Source organism: Neopelma chrysocephalum, unplaced genomic scaffold, assembly GCF_003984885.1.
Source record: "Neopelma chrysocephalum unplaced genomic scaffold, ASM398488v2 Primary Assembly neopelma1_124, whole genome shotgun sequence".
Lineage (NCBI taxonomy): Eukaryota > Metazoa > Chordata > Aves > Passeriformes > Pipridae > Neopelma > Neopelma chrysocephalum.
This window is the reverse complement of record NW_020897786.1, coordinates 2,726,376-2,743,379: the sequence shown is the minus strand read 5'-3', so window position 1 is coordinate 2,743,379 and position 17,004 is coordinate 2,726,376. Positions and strand designations below refer to the sequence as shown.

Genomic DNA, 17,004 nt, shown 5'->3' with positions numbered 1-17,004 from the left:
CCCACACTCCCAGGTCCCTTCCTGCCTGGCTGCTTTCCAGCCCCTCTGTCCCAGCCCGTGGGGCTGCCAGGGGTGGTTGTGGCCAAAGTGCAGGACCCGGCCCTTGGCCTGGTTGAACCTCAACCATCGAGTATGTTTGGGCTCTGACACGGCTTTCAAAAAGGCCTCCAGTCATGGTCTCAAGACTGGAAGATAAAGAATACACTAGATATGACTTTGAATGGTTGTTTCCTGCTATTAATTTCTTTATTGCACTGAAAAGCTCTGGAGTTTTGTCCTCTCTTAAAAGAATATCCAGACCACAAATAAACAAGTGTGTTTACAAGAATATTTGTATAGGGGGCAGGCCGAAGATCATCCAGGTCAGACATGTACCGAATATAAAGTGCCTCTTAAGGGGAAAATTGTTAGAAGAGCATTAATTGTTAATTCAATGTGAAATGTTAAAAGTTAAATTAGAATCTTGGGTTCTGTTTTGTAGCTGTATGAAGAGGTTCGGGTCAGCCTGGAGAACTGTGTTGTAGAGTCGGACATAGACTACTTCATTAAGACAAAAATGACAGGAACACAACCTCCAGGTAATTATTCCTATTGCTCTTGCCAGATAGGCTGAGGCTGGAGCTGTGCAGTGCACATCCTGTGGAGGTGAAGCCAGCTGGAGGAGTTTCTGCTCCGGCTCTTTGTTCCCACTTGCCGGGCTCACTTCCCCCTCTCTGTGCTACCGTTGCTGCCTGTGCTGCACTAAGTGGGATGTTGGAATGATCCAGGTTAAAAATAACCCTCCAAAGAAGAAAAAAAAAAAAGTCATTTTGGCTCTGCAACCAGGCTCATTTCACAGTACAGCTGAACTGACACCTCTAAGGAGGTGGCAAATTGCTTTGCAGAGATGGCAACTTCAGTCTCCTGCAGCGGTGACAAGTCAGAGACAACTTATAATGTAACTGCACCCCGGTGTCCCCTTGACAGAGGTGTCACCTCCTCATTTGCAGCACAGAGAAGACCCAACTTTCTCGTCTGTTCCAAGTGTCCAATGGGAAATAACAACTTTTGTCCTCTCAGGAAGTTGTTTGAATAAGCCCAGACTCTGGCTGGGGGAATGGACTTGGCTTTGCCCCAGCACACAGAAGTGCTGTAGAGAACTGCTCTAAGGTTCACAGACTCTGCCATTCAAACCAGAGCAGCCTTTTCCTTGACTTCAATGATCAAAACCTCTGGGCTGGATGCAGACTGGCCCAGAAAGAGGCAATCGCAAGTGTAAAGTGAAAACACGCTGCTCCAGGGTAGGAGTTCTCCAAACACACCCCGGGAAAGGAGCCTATCTAGTGTTTCACACGGCCAAACACACACCACACCCATGTACTTCAAAAAGAAATACAAGATAGTTACAAACTGCTCCACTCCTGTGCAGCTGCTGCAGTAAACAAAGACTCAGCAGTTGTAAAAGGAGAGAAAAATCCCCATTTCATCTCTTCCTTAGTTGATGACTTCCATCTAGTTGGAAAGATCTCCTGTTCCATTTTTGTCAGATCTGTGCACAGATACTGTTTGAGTTCCAGTGCCTGCTCTAACACCCCTCTGCTGCAGCAAACTCCCCTCAGGAGCCCTCAGCACTGCCCACAGGGGTTAGTTCCTGCCAGCCAGAGTGGCCAATAAGCTACACTGGCCCAAAAACCTTTTATGCTGATAAAACCCTTCCGTGCGAGGAGTTGCACAGGTACAAACATCAGCACTGTGAAGGCCCATTCCGAGGGGTAATTATGTCATACAAGAACAGCTTACACCCCTCTGATTTCATTGCAGAGCAACCACACCCCAGGACCCTCCACGGCAGGGCTGAATGCTGCCACTAACTCAGCACTGAGCTGCCTGAGGCCTGTTTCTCACTCAGCCTTTCTGACACTACTCTTATGATAATTAAAAATTGAGACTTGGGGAATTTTTTTAAACTAAAACATTGATACTGTTGCACTGTATTTTGCTACTATAGTTTATTCTTCTTCACACACAAGATTTAAATTCACCAATATAGGAGCATTTACCCAGGGAAAATTACATTTTCAGTGGCAGAAGGGAGAGCTGTGTCTTGCAAGAGTGTGAAACAACTTCTGTATACCAAGAAATTAGTAATTCTTAGCTAGTTGTTTTTGGTTTTTTTTTCCTATGTGAGATTCCTCATTCTCCAGTCACCCAGGCAATTTTCTGCAAACAGTTCTTGGCTATGTCAGAAGTCATTTCAAATGAGAAATAGGTGGGGAAAACCCTTGAGAGCTTTATGAAAAGGAAAGAAAAACCTGATCTGCTCTTTTTTGTTGTTTTTATTTTGCCACCTTGGAGAAGGTGACATGTTCTGGAAGCAGTATCCTGGTATCTCCCCAGCTCTGGCTATTGAGTTTGCACAGTAGCACATGGTGAGCTGTCGATCTGTGTTATTATTTGCAAAATGCAGGAGGAAACCCATGTGTTGTTTTGTGTTGGGTGGCTGAAGAGCTTCATCCTGACCAATCCTTGGATGCTATTGCTCATTCCCTTCTTCTACCTAATCTTACAATGCCCTATAGACTGGAAATTGCACCATGGTAACAATCTAGAAGGGCAATGGGAGACCCTTAAATTAGTCAGAAAACTCCTTAATTACTGTGAGTCTGATTTGTAGGGATTCTTCACACTCATTAGCTGTATGTGCCTGCCCTGCTTATTATCTTGGCTGACCCAGTGCAAGAATGTCAACACAACCTTTAGCCCAAGACCAATGTCTTTGTTAACTTGCTGCTATCAGGTCTGAGATAACACAGTATCCCAGACTTCACTCATGTTTGTTCAGCTCTAACCCCCAGCAGGCAGGCGGAGTGTGTGGCCACCAGCTGCAGGCAACTACACTGCGAGCTCCGAGATGAAAAATAAATAAATCCATCTGTAAAGTTAGAGTTGGAAATGGTCTCAATTTCACCCTTAAGGACACCATAGGGGAGAGTGAAGGAAATGTAACATAACTGTGTTTGAGAGAACAAAACCCAAATATCTCTGGGTAAACAGCAAATCAGCTCTCAGGAGGAGGCTGGGGGAGATAGGTAGGGGAACAAGCACAAGCACAGGCACAGAGCAGGAAATTGCTCATTAATGCTGCTGGCAGGAACATTCCGAAATCTTCCCCAGCTCTGACAAAAATGCCTGACTCCATACACTGGGAAAAAAAGAAACAAAACGTTGCAGCCAATTCTATCACGAACACAGTCCGAGGCTCACAATGGCCACGCTCTGCTCCCTTAAATCCTGAGCTTTAACTCAACAAAAGAAACAGCCAAGGAGGAAAGGCTGTTTTAATTTGGGTTGGCCACAGCTCTTAAATTGGTGCTGCAGGACCTCCACTGTGCTCAGCTCGGGTCAAACCAAGCAAGGACACGGCTGCTCACAGTCACTGGAATGGCTTTTGTCAAGACCCCAGGTGCCCCTGAGCTGCTCCAGCCACATTCCAGGTGTGGGCAGAGAGGTTTGCAAACTGGATTGCTGTTTGCTCCAGCAGCCCCAGGTTGCATTGTGGCAGGGAGAAAACAGTTGTGCCTGTTTGAACATCTCATTTTTCTTGCCCTGTTGCAGATGCCATAGGGTATGAGAACTACTACACCAGAGAGCCCAACAGACGCAACAGCAGCCCCACCCAGTCCTGCGGGATGATGAAGAGGTGAGTGGCAACCTTCAGTTCCCAGCACGGGTATTTCTCAGTGTGAACAGCAAGGTATGAAGACAGAAAACAGCACCTGGAAAGTCATTACTTCCTTCACTGTAGCAAGAGGCAGCTACGTATCAATAAGTGTAACTTGACAGAAGAAGTAAATCTGTTAAAACCGGAGTCAGAGTAGTTTTGCCATGGCCTGGTGGGAAGAGTGACACAGGATGAGTTCATCACACAATTAGTCGGCCAGGGGTGAGAGCAGTCACTGGTTTCCTCTCTCCCAGTGAGTCAGGGCACATAGCAACAAAACCACCTTGTTCAAGGGAGGCAAAGGTGAATCTGGCCAGGGGCAAAGGCTGGGGAGAGCTGTCCTTTGAGGCATTCCCTCCTGGATTCCTGCACTGCTCAGCTGAGCGGAACAAAGAGCTGCTCTCTGTATCTCGACCAAAGGGAAAAAATAATAACTGGGATGATTAGGGAGGTTTTGTTTTTTTTTTTCCCTGATCCATTTCTGTTGGTAAATGTTGGAATGTGGATGTAGCTACACCAGCATGGTAGATCTATTGGTTTAAATATTTTTTACTGAAAAGGCTAATTCATAGTGGGAGTCGCATCATAGTTAAAGCACAAGAGATTTATGTCGTGACAAGCCCTATGACATGGCAAAGACAGGAAGCAGGCTGTGATCTCCCATTTGGTGCAGGCTTGTCAGGGAGCTAATCAGGACCACACACAATACTTTGTTTTTCTGCTGAAAACCATATCTTCTATAATAATGAATTCAATGCTGCATCCTATGCACTTACATAGGACAATTGTATTGCCATTTAGAACACAACTGTGCTCTGCATGGGCAAGGAGCCTAGAGAGACTCAGTCTGAGTTTTTCAGGAACTGTGGAGTTAGGATATCCATTTTCCAGACACATCGAGTGTTCACTAGCTGAAAAAATTATACTGTTTAAATGTGCCTTAAGCATGCAATGCTATTTCCATCTCTGCTTGAGAATCCTAACCCATTTTCTCACTTTACTTAGTCTCCAGTACCCAGCTGTGATAGAGGAAATAACTAGGGATAGATTAAAATAAAAATTCACTTAAACTCACAGTTTTTAGAAAGGCTCGTTATACAAGCTCTGTATTTTAAATTGTATCAGTTTTCCTTAAACACAAATATATGTTAATCTCCTGTAAACAACTGACAAGTCTCGTGGTATTAACATTATGAAATAATTGGAGTTTCACACTATGAGTCTTTGGATCCACAACAAAATACTATCCTGCTGCATTTATGCACAGTTTAGTGATGGCTGATGGTTCAGTATTCTGCTGCACTTTAAAAAAATATATTTCTAACTGAAGATAAATATATCTACAGCATAAATGAAAATAGAAGGCCATGGGAAGAGGTGACATCTACTCAGTGTGAAGCAGATGGAGGAAAGGCTGAGTCAGAGAGCTGAGATGAAGGAATGCTCATACCCAGGCCTGTTCACTCATTTTGTCATTGGCTTCTCTTGGTTCTGCAGATTCTCTGGACTACTGCATGGGAGCAGCAAAAACCACATGGAAATTGCCACTCCTTCAGCCCCTCCTCTTGGTATGACTCCGCAGGAAATCAGTTTTCCAGATGTGTTTGGTTTAGATCACGTTGCTAAATCAGGCTTTGACATGTGGCAGACATTGTACAGCAGATATTCACATGTTGGGAGTCAAAATAGTCTGGAAATGAATTTTGCTTGGATGTGTATTAAACAAATTTCCCAGTTTCAAGTGCCAAATAATCCATAGACTCTTCAAAACCTCCATCTAGGCAAGGGGGGACTGTAGATTCAGAGCAGCACAGTCTGACTCAGATATTAGTTTTCTCCTTGTGTGGAATACACTGCCTCTAAAAAGCCCCAGAGAATACATAAAGCTTTTAACAGACCAGGTTCATGCTTTATGAATGCAAATATCCATCTCATCTAACACCTACACTGTTGTCTTGTAACCCTTACAATCAGAAATTTATCAGATGATATTTAAAACACGGTATTTTGACTTCATAGAAAGTAACAGCTTACGGCATTTTTATTGGTTTGATAGTAAATAAAACCATTTTAACTGTGATTCATACAGCAGGAAGAAAATAAAAAGTTGTTTTCAAACAACAGCTTTAAAATCAACTGCCTCTGTCAGGCCTGCCTGCTTAGGCACCCAAAAACAAAGCCCAGACTATCTCACTTACTGCGTTTGGTGCTCAGCAGGGGAAGCTCCCAGACAGATGCTGAGAAGGAATCAGAGTTTGCCCTGATTACAACAAGCTGGAATAAAACAAAACATCTGCAAACCCATGACAAATAGCTATTTGAGAACTATACAAACCACTGGAAAATGTCTGGTGACCCACTGGCAGAGTATTTTCCATTTTTCTCAAGGGAACAAGAGAAGCCCTGGGTGAGTCACTGGACTGCTAGAATTTTATGCCCCCAGTAGCAACCATTTTAATCACAGCATTGCCCTCCTTGGACTGTGTTTTACCAGGGTAAACATTCTTCCCAACCTGGATGAGGCTAAAGCTACTTTCTGACCTCCCACAAAGTTCAGTGGGTGTATTGTCATCTAATCAATGGGGGACAGTTTTTGTGCAAGACTTTACCTACAGTTCACAGCAGCTTTTCTATACATGTACATCTCCAGGCAGAGAGAGAACAGAAACCCTTGTATTTGTGAAGTCTTGCATATGATCCCACGCATTTATAAGCAACTGAACTCTTTGTTTCTGTGGTGGGTATTTTTTCCTCATTTTTTTCCCCCCCTAGCAGAGAGAACAGATGGAGTCTATGCATCCATTTTTGTAAATGAAGAAGCTGGGATCACATCATCACAGGACTACAGAGTACTTTATGACTACACAGCCCAGGTAAAACAAGGCTCCAAAATAAATATTTCATAGCATCAGATTTAAAAAAAAAATTATGCTGATTCAAACATCTTGAAAGTGTTAATTCTGTGCAGGAGATGTTATTGTCACTTTACAGCCATGACTTGTCCTGCTCTACTGGCTCTCCATGCTGGAGAGGACTGATTCCCTATAAATGACACTCTTTTCCTACACTCCCATGTTGCAAGTTACAGAATCACAGTGGATATGGTTTCTCTGTCAAAGGATTGTTACAAAGAGCACCCTGAATCCTTTACTGAGATATTGAACTCTGACTTCAGTCCTAAATAGGCAGAATACCTTTAGTAAAAGGTGAATGGACCAGTTGTGAGTATTTACTTATTCAGATGGACTCCAGAACCTGGACTCCAGCCTGCTGCTTTACTTGTCAGTTTAAGGGTTCCCCTTATTAGCTTTAGATTAACAGAAGGGACAGCATCCAGGAGGTCTTATGTTACAGTGCAGAGAGAGCATCACACCAAGGGACTTGCCATCAATAGCCAACAGTGAAGAAATGCTGACAGGTGACAAAATAGAGAGCCAGATAAATAATGAAAACAGAGAAAGGGCTCAAAAGGAGCACTGTCTCTTAGGTACAGCAGTATTCCAACTCCTTTTATTAGATTATAATTTTTTTGCTTTGTTTTAAACACTCTTTTATTATTTACTGAAATTTCATCTAAGCACAGCTGAAAGTACCTCACTGTTAAAGGCAGTTTCCCTGAGGAGACTCCTGGATCACTTTGTGAGATCCTTACTCTGAGAGCTGCCTTAAAACTATGACACACACGGATTTTCCCTGCTGAGAAAAGAGCCTGTTACTACCTTTAGTATATTGTACATTGAAACCTCTCATCTTTTGAGTCCATTCTTACCCACTCAGGTACATTAAATTTAGTTTTAGCTGACACGTCAAACATCTCTGGAAGCCTCTCTTACCCTGTTTTCTATTTTACTACGCTGCAGGCAGCAAAGTGGTTTCCTATGGAAAATAGGCCAGCAGGGGCTGATAGCTGCCTGGGAGCTCAGGGAGAGCTTTCCTGCAGCCTCTGCATTTGTGTCAGAGATGAAAGTCACTGTCATCAGGAAGAGTCGCTGTACCTCCACTGGTCACTGCTGCTCCCTGCTAAAAAAACTGGGAGACCTATTTAAGGCATGGATTAACAGAGACACTGTTATCTCCCTTGGGAATTAAGCTGTGCTCTGTTTTATTTAGCAACACCTGCAGACTATGCAGGTCATGGTTAGCTGGTTTAGGACAGTTGTATTTAACCCCTTCTGGCCTTCCCTGATGTTGTCGAGTTGCACAGGAGGAGACACCACGGAGGCTGGGCAAATGTGAAGATCTTAAGGAAATAGCCAAAATGCTTAATCCCTCACTGTCTGGTATTTCAGTCTCATTCCAAGCAGAAGGACACTAGCAGACTGTTGATGGAGGGCAGGATGAAAAAAGTCCCACCACATACATGCCTGGGCCCTCCTGTGCTCTCAGGGTAACCACATTGCTTTCCCCTGTCTCCTTTCAGAGCACGGATGAACTGGACATCAGTGAAGGAGACATCGTGGTTGTCATTGAAGAAAACGAGGATGGCTGGTGGACAGCAGAAAGGAATGGGCAGCGAGGCTTTGTGCCAGGGTCTTATCTTGAAAAGCTTTGATGAAAAGAAGCCCCAGCCCTCAGACTTTAAAAATATTCCATTACTGAAAACAACCTGCACACAAGGTCTGCTTCAGGGATGACCAAGGGCATCCCACAATACTGTTTTCTGCAACTACCAGTCAGGAAATAACCAACTGACCGTGCTCTCCTCTTCCTTGCTCCTACCCCATTCCAGCATCTCCTGGCCTACACTGTCTGCAAAATCCATCTTCAGCCCTGAGAGATCAGGACTTGCTTTTCTTAGCCCGGTTCTCCCACCCTCAGCACACTGTCCTGCCAGCAGTGTCGTAAAGTTCAGCCAACCTGGGAGGGAAATCCTGCTCAGACCTTCACTGCACTAAAGGAAAAAGGTCACAGAAGCAAGTGCAGTTTCTGCAGGATGGAGGACTGTCCCCAGCCAGCCTGTGAGCCACCCTCATGGTCACAGCAGCCATGGATCCCCTTCTCTCCCTGCACAGGTCATGCTGGTATTTTTGACAGTGGACTGACTTCTTTATCAGGGTCACTGATGAACACAAGAAAATCAGTGAGTGCAGCTAGAGAGGAGCACCTGAAGGACAGAGACACATCTGTAGCAAGGAAAGTTCAGGCACTCCCCACCACGACCATCCCCTAATACAATGAAATCCACACTACCCATGGCTCTGCTTTGCATTGGATTCTGGACAGATGATAAGCCCAAGGCCTTGGTTGAAAGTTTCCCTAACACCTCTCTGGGATTTTCAAGTTTAAAAACCCAACAACACAAACAGGAGATAAGCCAAGCCTCCAGCAGGGCTGCACTGCCCTGATCCCCCTCTGAGCAGCAGAGGATTGCCAGTCACACAATCTGCAGCCCAGTGTCACCAGGGCACCCTCCCTTCCACCTGGCTCAGCCTCTCCTCTCCTGCTCACAGGCTTCTTTGTCTCCTACTGCTGCCTACAGCCTCTGCACCTCTGGGATTGCTGCCACAGTCACATCCTGGCTCCTTTCCAGGCACTTTGTTCTTCAACAATCCCTCTTCCCAGAAGTCACACTGTGCAGGTTCACTGTATTTCACAGATTTCAGCTCTATCAGTCTTTCTAGTTCAGTATTTAAGAATGTCACTGTGCTTACCAAGGGATTGATGGATGGTTTCTGCCACTCTTCCCTTTTAAAAAAAAAATAAAAGTCGGTGATTTAATCTGAATCAGAGTGAACTGTTTCTGGGGGCAGAATGACCCTCTTTGCCAAGCTTTCAGGTATTAAAACTGAACCAAGACAATGCAAATTAATCAAATTGCTACCCAAAAGGCATGGAGCAGGGAGGAACTGTTAGCTAAGACACAGGAGGAAAGACAAAGAGAAATTTAGACAAAAGAAAAAAGCTGTAATGGTCAATGCAATTATTCCTTAAATGAAGCACAGTGAAGGTCAGAGGCACTTGCAGTACCTTATTCTAATTCTTCCTTCAAGAATGGAATAGCAGTTGCTGCAGGCCCTTTCTTTAGCTCCCTACAGTCCTTTGCACTTGTCCTTCCCTCACTTCCCAAAGTTATTATGCAGCACATCCACATCAGTGCTGAAGGGCTCCCAGAACCTGGCAGTAGCAGAGGCTGGAAGGCACAGGAGGAGCTGGAATGGCAATTCAGGCAGCAGTGTCAGAACAGCAGTGCTTGCCCAGGCTGAGGTAATGACAGGTTTGGCTGAATTGAGCAGTGATAGAAGGTGCACAGTAACCTTCAGCTTGGCCAGGGCACTGCCAGTGGGGGCTGCCAGACAACTGCAGCATCACTCCTTAGCTGCAGCAGGAAAGGACACCTAAAACATGGCAGATTTAATATACTGACTTCTTGAATGCTCAAAAGAGAACTGTAATAAAACAACAAATAAATTTAGGTAGGTATTTTGCAGATTATCTTAATTAAACAGAAAAAGTAAACCACTGAGATGCATCTCCTCCAATTCTGTGTGACACGTGGATTTTGCAAGGATTCCTCACCTCTCTGGGAGCCCAGACAACCTCACACAAGACACTGCAGTGCCCAGTCCTGATTACCCTGAAATCCTATTACAGATTATCTTTGCTTCCATGCACCACATGGTCCACATCACCGACAGACTGACAGTGGAACAGCGACTGCTGTTTCTGTCCCATCAAGTCGTTCCATATTTTTCCTGTTAAGGTCAGGAAACGATTTTCCTTTCTACCTCTCTCTTCTTCTGTCAAATAAATACCGTTGAAAGGCAAGAGGCTGTAGGTGTTTCAAAATCTACCCGGTGCCACAGCATTTGGGTGCCACATGCTGACTCCAGACTGTTCAGGAAACGAAAACACAGCAGCAATGTTTTCTCATGAATCCTGTCCTCGTCCAGATAAGGCCTGGTAACTACTTATCACCCCAAATTCTTCTGTTTGCCCTATCAGTGTGGCAGCACTTGTCACAAACAGAACAGAGACATCAAGAACTACCCACACCCTCTCAGTACACCCACATTATAGGTGTCATCCACCCACCCCCACCAGTAGGAAACGCAGGAAGGACAATTGTAGGTTAATGCTGTAAGAATATTGCCTTACTAACATTTCCTCTCCAGTTTGGTAAAATTCGGGCAACAAAACCGACACAATGAAGTTATCATTCAATTTTCAGCTAAGATGGGAAACTGAAATGAGCCCTCTCGAGTGGGAGGCATTCTTATACTAAATTCCAACATTTGTGGTTAAAGCTCTCTTCGGACAAACACTTCAGGTAAGTCTCCACTTTCACTTTGATTACCTTTTTTTGGCAAGGAGGTGCCAAGCAGCACGGAGGGCAAAAGAGTGGCAAAGGTTTGTTTGTCATGTGAATGACCTACAGCCTGTGACTAGTATGTACAGACAGACAAACTAATTCAAGAGAAGCTACAAGGAAGTAAGTGAGCTGTTTATGACTTGGCACTGCAGGCCTTCAGTTTGTTAACTCTGGAAATTTTGACTGGGCTGTAAGAAATAAGCATCATCTAACCATTAAATATAGATAATTAAATGGACTTTGGATTTGAGGAATATGGTTGTGAGAGTGATACAAAAAAGTGTAGTGGCAATCTGTTCTATTATTCCTTTAACCATAACAACAATGCAAAGACTGAAGCAGGCAGTCCAGCCCAACAGTACCTTAAACCACACTCAGGCACGTGTATTGTTCTCTTTTACCACATTACTGTTCATTAATGAGAGGAACAGGAAAATCTGTGTAAAATAACATTTAACCAATGACAACCACACAAGTAAATGGCAAGTGCAGCATGAGGCCCATCTCTGCACAGAACAGATTTCAGCTGCTGCTTGTGGCATTAAGAGCCCACAAGGCAGTAGCAACATAGTAGTATCAATGAGAAACAGAGATCCAAGAGATTCAACTCTAAGATAGCAAACAGAGTCAGTGCTCAACCACAAAGAAAGGGCTCCTGCCAAGCTCACAGGTCTGTACAGCCATCCAGCTTCCAGCATTTCTGACAACTGGGCAACTAAAAGGAAGAAATGAGCCCCTTCCCAGCTGAGCAGTCAGCAACAGCAGGAGCACAGTGACTGTTCAAGGTTTGGAGTGTTTGTCACTGCCCTGAGGACCCTGGCTCGAGCTCTATAGTGTGAACAACCCCAGCACACATCAGCCAGAGTGGTCACAGATCATGTATGTAAGACACAAACAGTAGCAACTCTTACCTTGGATTCCTTTTCGTCTTGCTTCTTCAAGAAGTGCATTCAAGATCTGAGTCTCCCTTCCAGCGTGTCGTGGGTTTATGTGGTTTTTTCCCCCCCTGGAGCTGATTACCTCCACGACACAGAGGTAATTTTGTCCCAGTTGCAGCTCATACGTCCCTGATTGCTGAATACAGTTTAAGTGGAAGCACATGGATGCCAAGAGGAGATGCATTACAAGCCAGGCATCAGGTGGTGTCTAACAGGAGCTTGGCTGGGCATTAAGAAACATCTCCCCTGAACACTGGTGGGTAACTCACACACTTTCTGGTACAACACAGCCTCTTGGCAGTACTGCTGCAACATGACTTAACTGTGCAGGAGTAGAGAGTCCAGGAGACTCCACATCACTACTGTACAGTCTGCTGCACTGGAGAGTCACTGTCGGCCTTCAGTGCGGAGCAGCAACAACTCTGCACAGCACAAGACAAACTGTGAAGGCCTGAAAAGCAGCTTTGGCTGCTCAACACCATCTCTTTTCCCTGGCTTTCTTGTTCTCCAGCTTGCATGGCTGGGGCACTGAAGGCAAGAGCAGTTGCCAGCCACATAGCTAACAGTACTTCCCATGTCCTCAAAGAGAAACTACACTCAGAGCTAGTGAGCAAGGAGAGCAGGAGGACCCCCTTAGCTTGATCTTCACCCGAAGAGCCATGTCTCCTTGCTGTTATGGGCACAACCAAGTGGCCAAGCCTTCCTCAAAGGAAAGCAGAGTGTTAAAAAACTAAACTAAAAGCAGCATTAGGATCAGTCACCACCCTTCACCAGCTTCCTAAATTAATGCCAGTACCCATGACAAGTGTTTCTGCAGTGCAGCTGTGATGTGTTGGGCATGCTCACTGGAGCTGAGGGTAAAGGAGACAGAATAGCTGGGGTTTTGCTCCCCAGGAAGAAGACAAAGTTGTGATGCTGAGTCACACTGGGCCTCTGGAAAGTAAATGGCTGCTAAGGGGCTGCAAGGGCTGATGGACTGGGTTTTGCAGGGGGAAGGATACTTATGTGGAGAAATTAGATTTTGGAAGAGGAACAGGAATTAGTGTCCTGCCTATGACTAGGTTATCAACAAAATGACAATGCCCCATCCACTGAGAGAAAGCAGAGGAAGCAAAGAACTTCTAGTCAAACTGTTAGCCATTATCTGTTCTTTGTTAGCAATTAGCTAATTTCAGCAGCCAGCTCATTTTGGAGGAGGGAAGCTCAGAGCCACCGTTATCTCCAGATTTGTGCACTCCTGGATCCCGCAGAGTGCAAATTTGATCTGTTCCTAGAATGGCTGGATAATCATATTTCCATCAAATTAGCCAGTACACATGGTACAGTGCTCAACTTGTCCTTCTCCCAGCTGCTGAAGGACAGCTGACACCTGATCTGGCACAAAGCTGTCGGGGCACCCTTCAGAGCACAGTTACAGCCTATCAGTGCCGCGTGGCTCTGGTCCCACACGCTGGCCCCAAAGGCAGAGTTACTGTGTTGTTCTATTCTGACTGAAAGCACAGATTAAGTCTTGCTTTTAGATATAAAACTCTAACAGAAATCACTGAGACCTCCCAGCAAAATCGGTAGAAATCAGACTTGACATCCCTGAAATTTCTAAGGGGAAGGACAAAATCATCTGAACCCACCAGGTGAACAGAACATGACTTTGAACACAGCTACCAATTTATAGCCAGGGGTTCCACATGTCACCTTGAGGATAAAGAGGGTACAAAAACAACTGTGGGGGGCGAGTGATTGGAAACAGATATCCTAAGGTATCTATGGATCTTTGAAATGAGGAGGAATTTTACTTACCAGATCTAAAAGAGCCAGTGTCGAACAGATTTGAAAAAACAAACCAGCACACATATCCCAGCTTTGGTGGCCTGACAAGGATTCAACTAAACCACCAGATCAAGGCAGACAGAAAGAGAAGTAACCTGTGTGTTCATGGGTGTAATACTGAATGAACTACAGCTGCAGCAGTGGTGCTTTGACTTGAACTCTGACTGAAATTCAGGCGTTTCCCCGCAGCCTCTGCCTGAGGGTAAATGGACTCACAGCAGGGGCTGAAGACATTCCAGCCTAAACTTGAATGAAATTTCCTGAGTGAGGGATTACACACTTGGATTGTCCAAACAGCCCAGGCTAAACCCTTGAATAAGTAAATGACTTTGTGAAGTGAAGGTATGAGTGGAGAAGTCACACCTCACACCTCAGTTTTCATCACGGGGAGCTTGTAATGCACTCTGTCAGGAGCTGAAAATTCTCCTGGCACACCCATTTTGGTGATTGTTCAATCCCAGACGCCGTCTAAACAAGCTCCCATTGGGTGCTGGTCAGATCAATATTTGCAATGGAAGATCTTGTACAAAAGGACAAATTATATTGTGTACACAGGGCTTGTTTTGCAATAGGACTGGATGGCTCCTGGGCAGGGGGTTGCAGACATGAGATAACACTCACACTCATTGCAGGGAGCGGGTGGGGGGGTATAGTGCATTCCCTTCCACTCTGCAAGGGCACAAACGCTCAACAGCTGCATCTAAAGAAGAATTGTTCTGAAATTTTAAGCCGAAAACAGCCCATGGAGGAACTTCTTGGGAAACTGGTGAACTTTAACCTTCCCAGGATAAGAATGCTAACATAAGTGTGAATGGGAAAGCTTTCAATGCACTGATAGACGTGAGAAATGCTTTGTCTTTAGAGAAGGGCTGCACAGCCCTTCTTGTGTCTGAGCCCTGGGTGAGGAAAGGGAGACTTAAGCGACAGTGACTTTGTTCTAAGTGGCAGCTAAAGGTTTACTAGGTCACCACTCCATTCAGCAGCCACGGGGGGATTCAAAACCAAAGAGGGATAGAAGGCAGCTAGAGAAATGCATCCTCCCTGCTCTGCAGGGTCCTGTGCCACCTCTGTAACCACAACACCTATCAGCTGTGAAGCTCTAAACTTAGGTTTGCTCAGTGTCTGTAATGTACCCTCAGTGTTAGTGTACGGGGGGGGGTAGGAAACAAAGCTGTCAGGCTAAATGGTGGTTTTAAGCTTTTAAAGTGGATATTGTACTGAAAGGCAAAAACCACTTTGCAGAGTGCCAGGCTACTAGCACCAAATACGCTTCCCAAGGATGGGGCATTCTCTAAGTGCTGTGCCTGGTTCTTCTGCAGTGTGTACAGGGAAATAAAATCTTGTCTAGTTGCCTGCGAGGTACTTAGTAGAGGTTGGCACAGGACTCTTCAGTGCCACCTTTGCCACAGATGACTTATCCATCTCTTACTCTCAGCTGAGAATGAATGAACACTACCCCCGTGTACCTGGTGTGGTGGCAGACTCATTCAATGGCAAGCAAGACCAGATCTTGCTGCTTCCTCTGGCCAGGTGGGAGAAAAATTTCAGAACTTGGTTCAAAAGCTGTTTTCTAGACCAGACTGCTTTTGCATGCAAGGCACCCTAGATACTGCCAAGCCCCACAACTGTCAGTGGTTTGCTTAAGCATTCTATTTGCATGAGGAAAACGCATTCCAGCTCTTCAGTCACAGCCTGATGCTATCCTGGAAAACGCTTCATTTATTCTGTGAAATGGGGCAGGAGCCCATTTAGTGAAAGGAGCTGTGCCTAAAGCACCACACATCCAAATGACAGCAAAGCTGTCCATTCTCTGGAGCGTCAACAGGAACAGCTCCACAGCCACACACTGCTGTGGCTCACCAGTTACCAGTAGCAACCCAGTCTGCAGGCTGCCCTCTGGCAAAGAAAGAAGAGGTTTCAACTCAAAAGCTTTGACAGGTTGCTTTAGCATTCAGGGTCAAGAGAAGCAGGTGAGAGAAAACATGTGGTCCAGTGTGTAACACCAGGAAGGTGAAGGTTGGCAGAAGTGCTTCTTTGCTTGCTCCAGAAGGATCACTGAGTCTCAGGTCCCCAGACTTGAGCTCCAATGGTCTCTCATTTATGCAGCTGAAGTTCATGGTCTGCAAAACCTGGCCCTACTTACAGATGATGGGTAAACTGTACCTGGTGTTCATGTGCAGTGTAAATACCCCCCACAGAACACAGCTGAACTCCTGCCCTGGAGGCCAGACACAGAGGGAAGCAACATCTGTCACCAGGCACAGATCCAGCAGGGATTACTGCAGTCACAGCAAGGGCTAAATCAGAGGTACTTGCCTGGACTAAATATGTATCGAGAGCACAAAACCTCTATTGTGAAGGCAACTGCCACAGTGAGAAAGTAAAGAAACAGGCGGGCAAACTCTTGTAGCTGATGTTTCCCTCTGCTACCCCAGACAGCTGCCAGGCTGGGAAACATGTCTGGGGTACAACACATGAACCAGGAGCAGCTGTACAGCTGTGCTTCCCCAGCACCACCTCCTCCTCCACCTAATAACAAGCAGCCTGAAATTAGCCTTATTTTTGAGCACTAAACCTGGTATACAGAAGGAAACATGACTTGTTGTAGGACTACCCCAGGTCTACCTTGTGGGTTTTTTGCAGACTCTTTTCATGGGGAGGTAGAAGGGCAAAGTTTACACCTATTGCTATGTAGGGCACAGGCAAACTATGGCACTGCCCTATCAAAATCAGTTCATACCCACACTTCCAACAAAGCAGCAGCAACACAATTCTGGTACCTGCTGCTGATTTTGCCCTCTCCTAATCAGTCCCCAGTATCACCACAACTGAGATGGACAAATTGCATACCCAGTTATCACAAGACATGAGAGATCAGTACTGAAGCAGTCCAGAAATGAGAATGATATGTGAGACAGTGGGAAACAGGCTGAATCTGAGCACCTTCTCATCCCACAGCCAGGCATGGCCTGTAGCAACCTCCTGCTGCCACTTTATAGGTCACCACATCAAGTGGAGCAGTTTGGCAGGGGCAGCTTTGTCCCAGCACCAGTGCAGATGTAGCACAGCTGGCAGTCGGCTCTCTTGCCTTTTAGCAATAACCCAAGCATGCATCATGTTTTAAAAGATGCTGCCCCCCCCAAGTGTCTTTCTAACTACTCCATCCAGCTCCAGAGGAAACAGAGCAGCTATCAGAGGGCACAGAGATCAGCAAGGAAAAGATTAGCAAG

The 17,004-nt window shown here is 45.5% G+C and overlaps 1 protein-coding gene across 2 annotated transcripts in view; it reads left to right on the top strand.

Annotated features, from left to right (window-relative positions):
• Window positions 1–10,138, top strand: part of PSTPIP1 (proline-serine-threonine phosphatase interacting protein 1) — a 52,576-nt gene extending 42,438 nt beyond the window's left edge. Inside the window, exons 12-16 of one of the 2 annotated variants that reach the window (XM_027698108.1) lie at window positions 482–578; window positions 3,595–3,679; window positions 5,198–5,268; window positions 6,476–6,573; window positions 8,121–10,138. In XM_027698108.1, coding sequence (XP_027553909.1) covers window positions 482–578; window positions 3,595–3,679; window positions 5,198–5,268; window positions 6,476–6,573; window positions 8,121–8,252 — 483 coding nt within the window. In that variant the 3' untranslated portion in view covers window positions 8,253–10,138. Of the gene's footprint in view, window positions 1–481; window positions 579–3,594; window positions 3,680–5,197; window positions 5,269–6,472; window positions 6,574–8,120 lie in introns of both variants that reach the window. The other variant, XM_027698107.1, reaches the window with a different exon arrangement.
• Window positions 10,139–17,004: the final 6,866 nt, after the last annotated feature.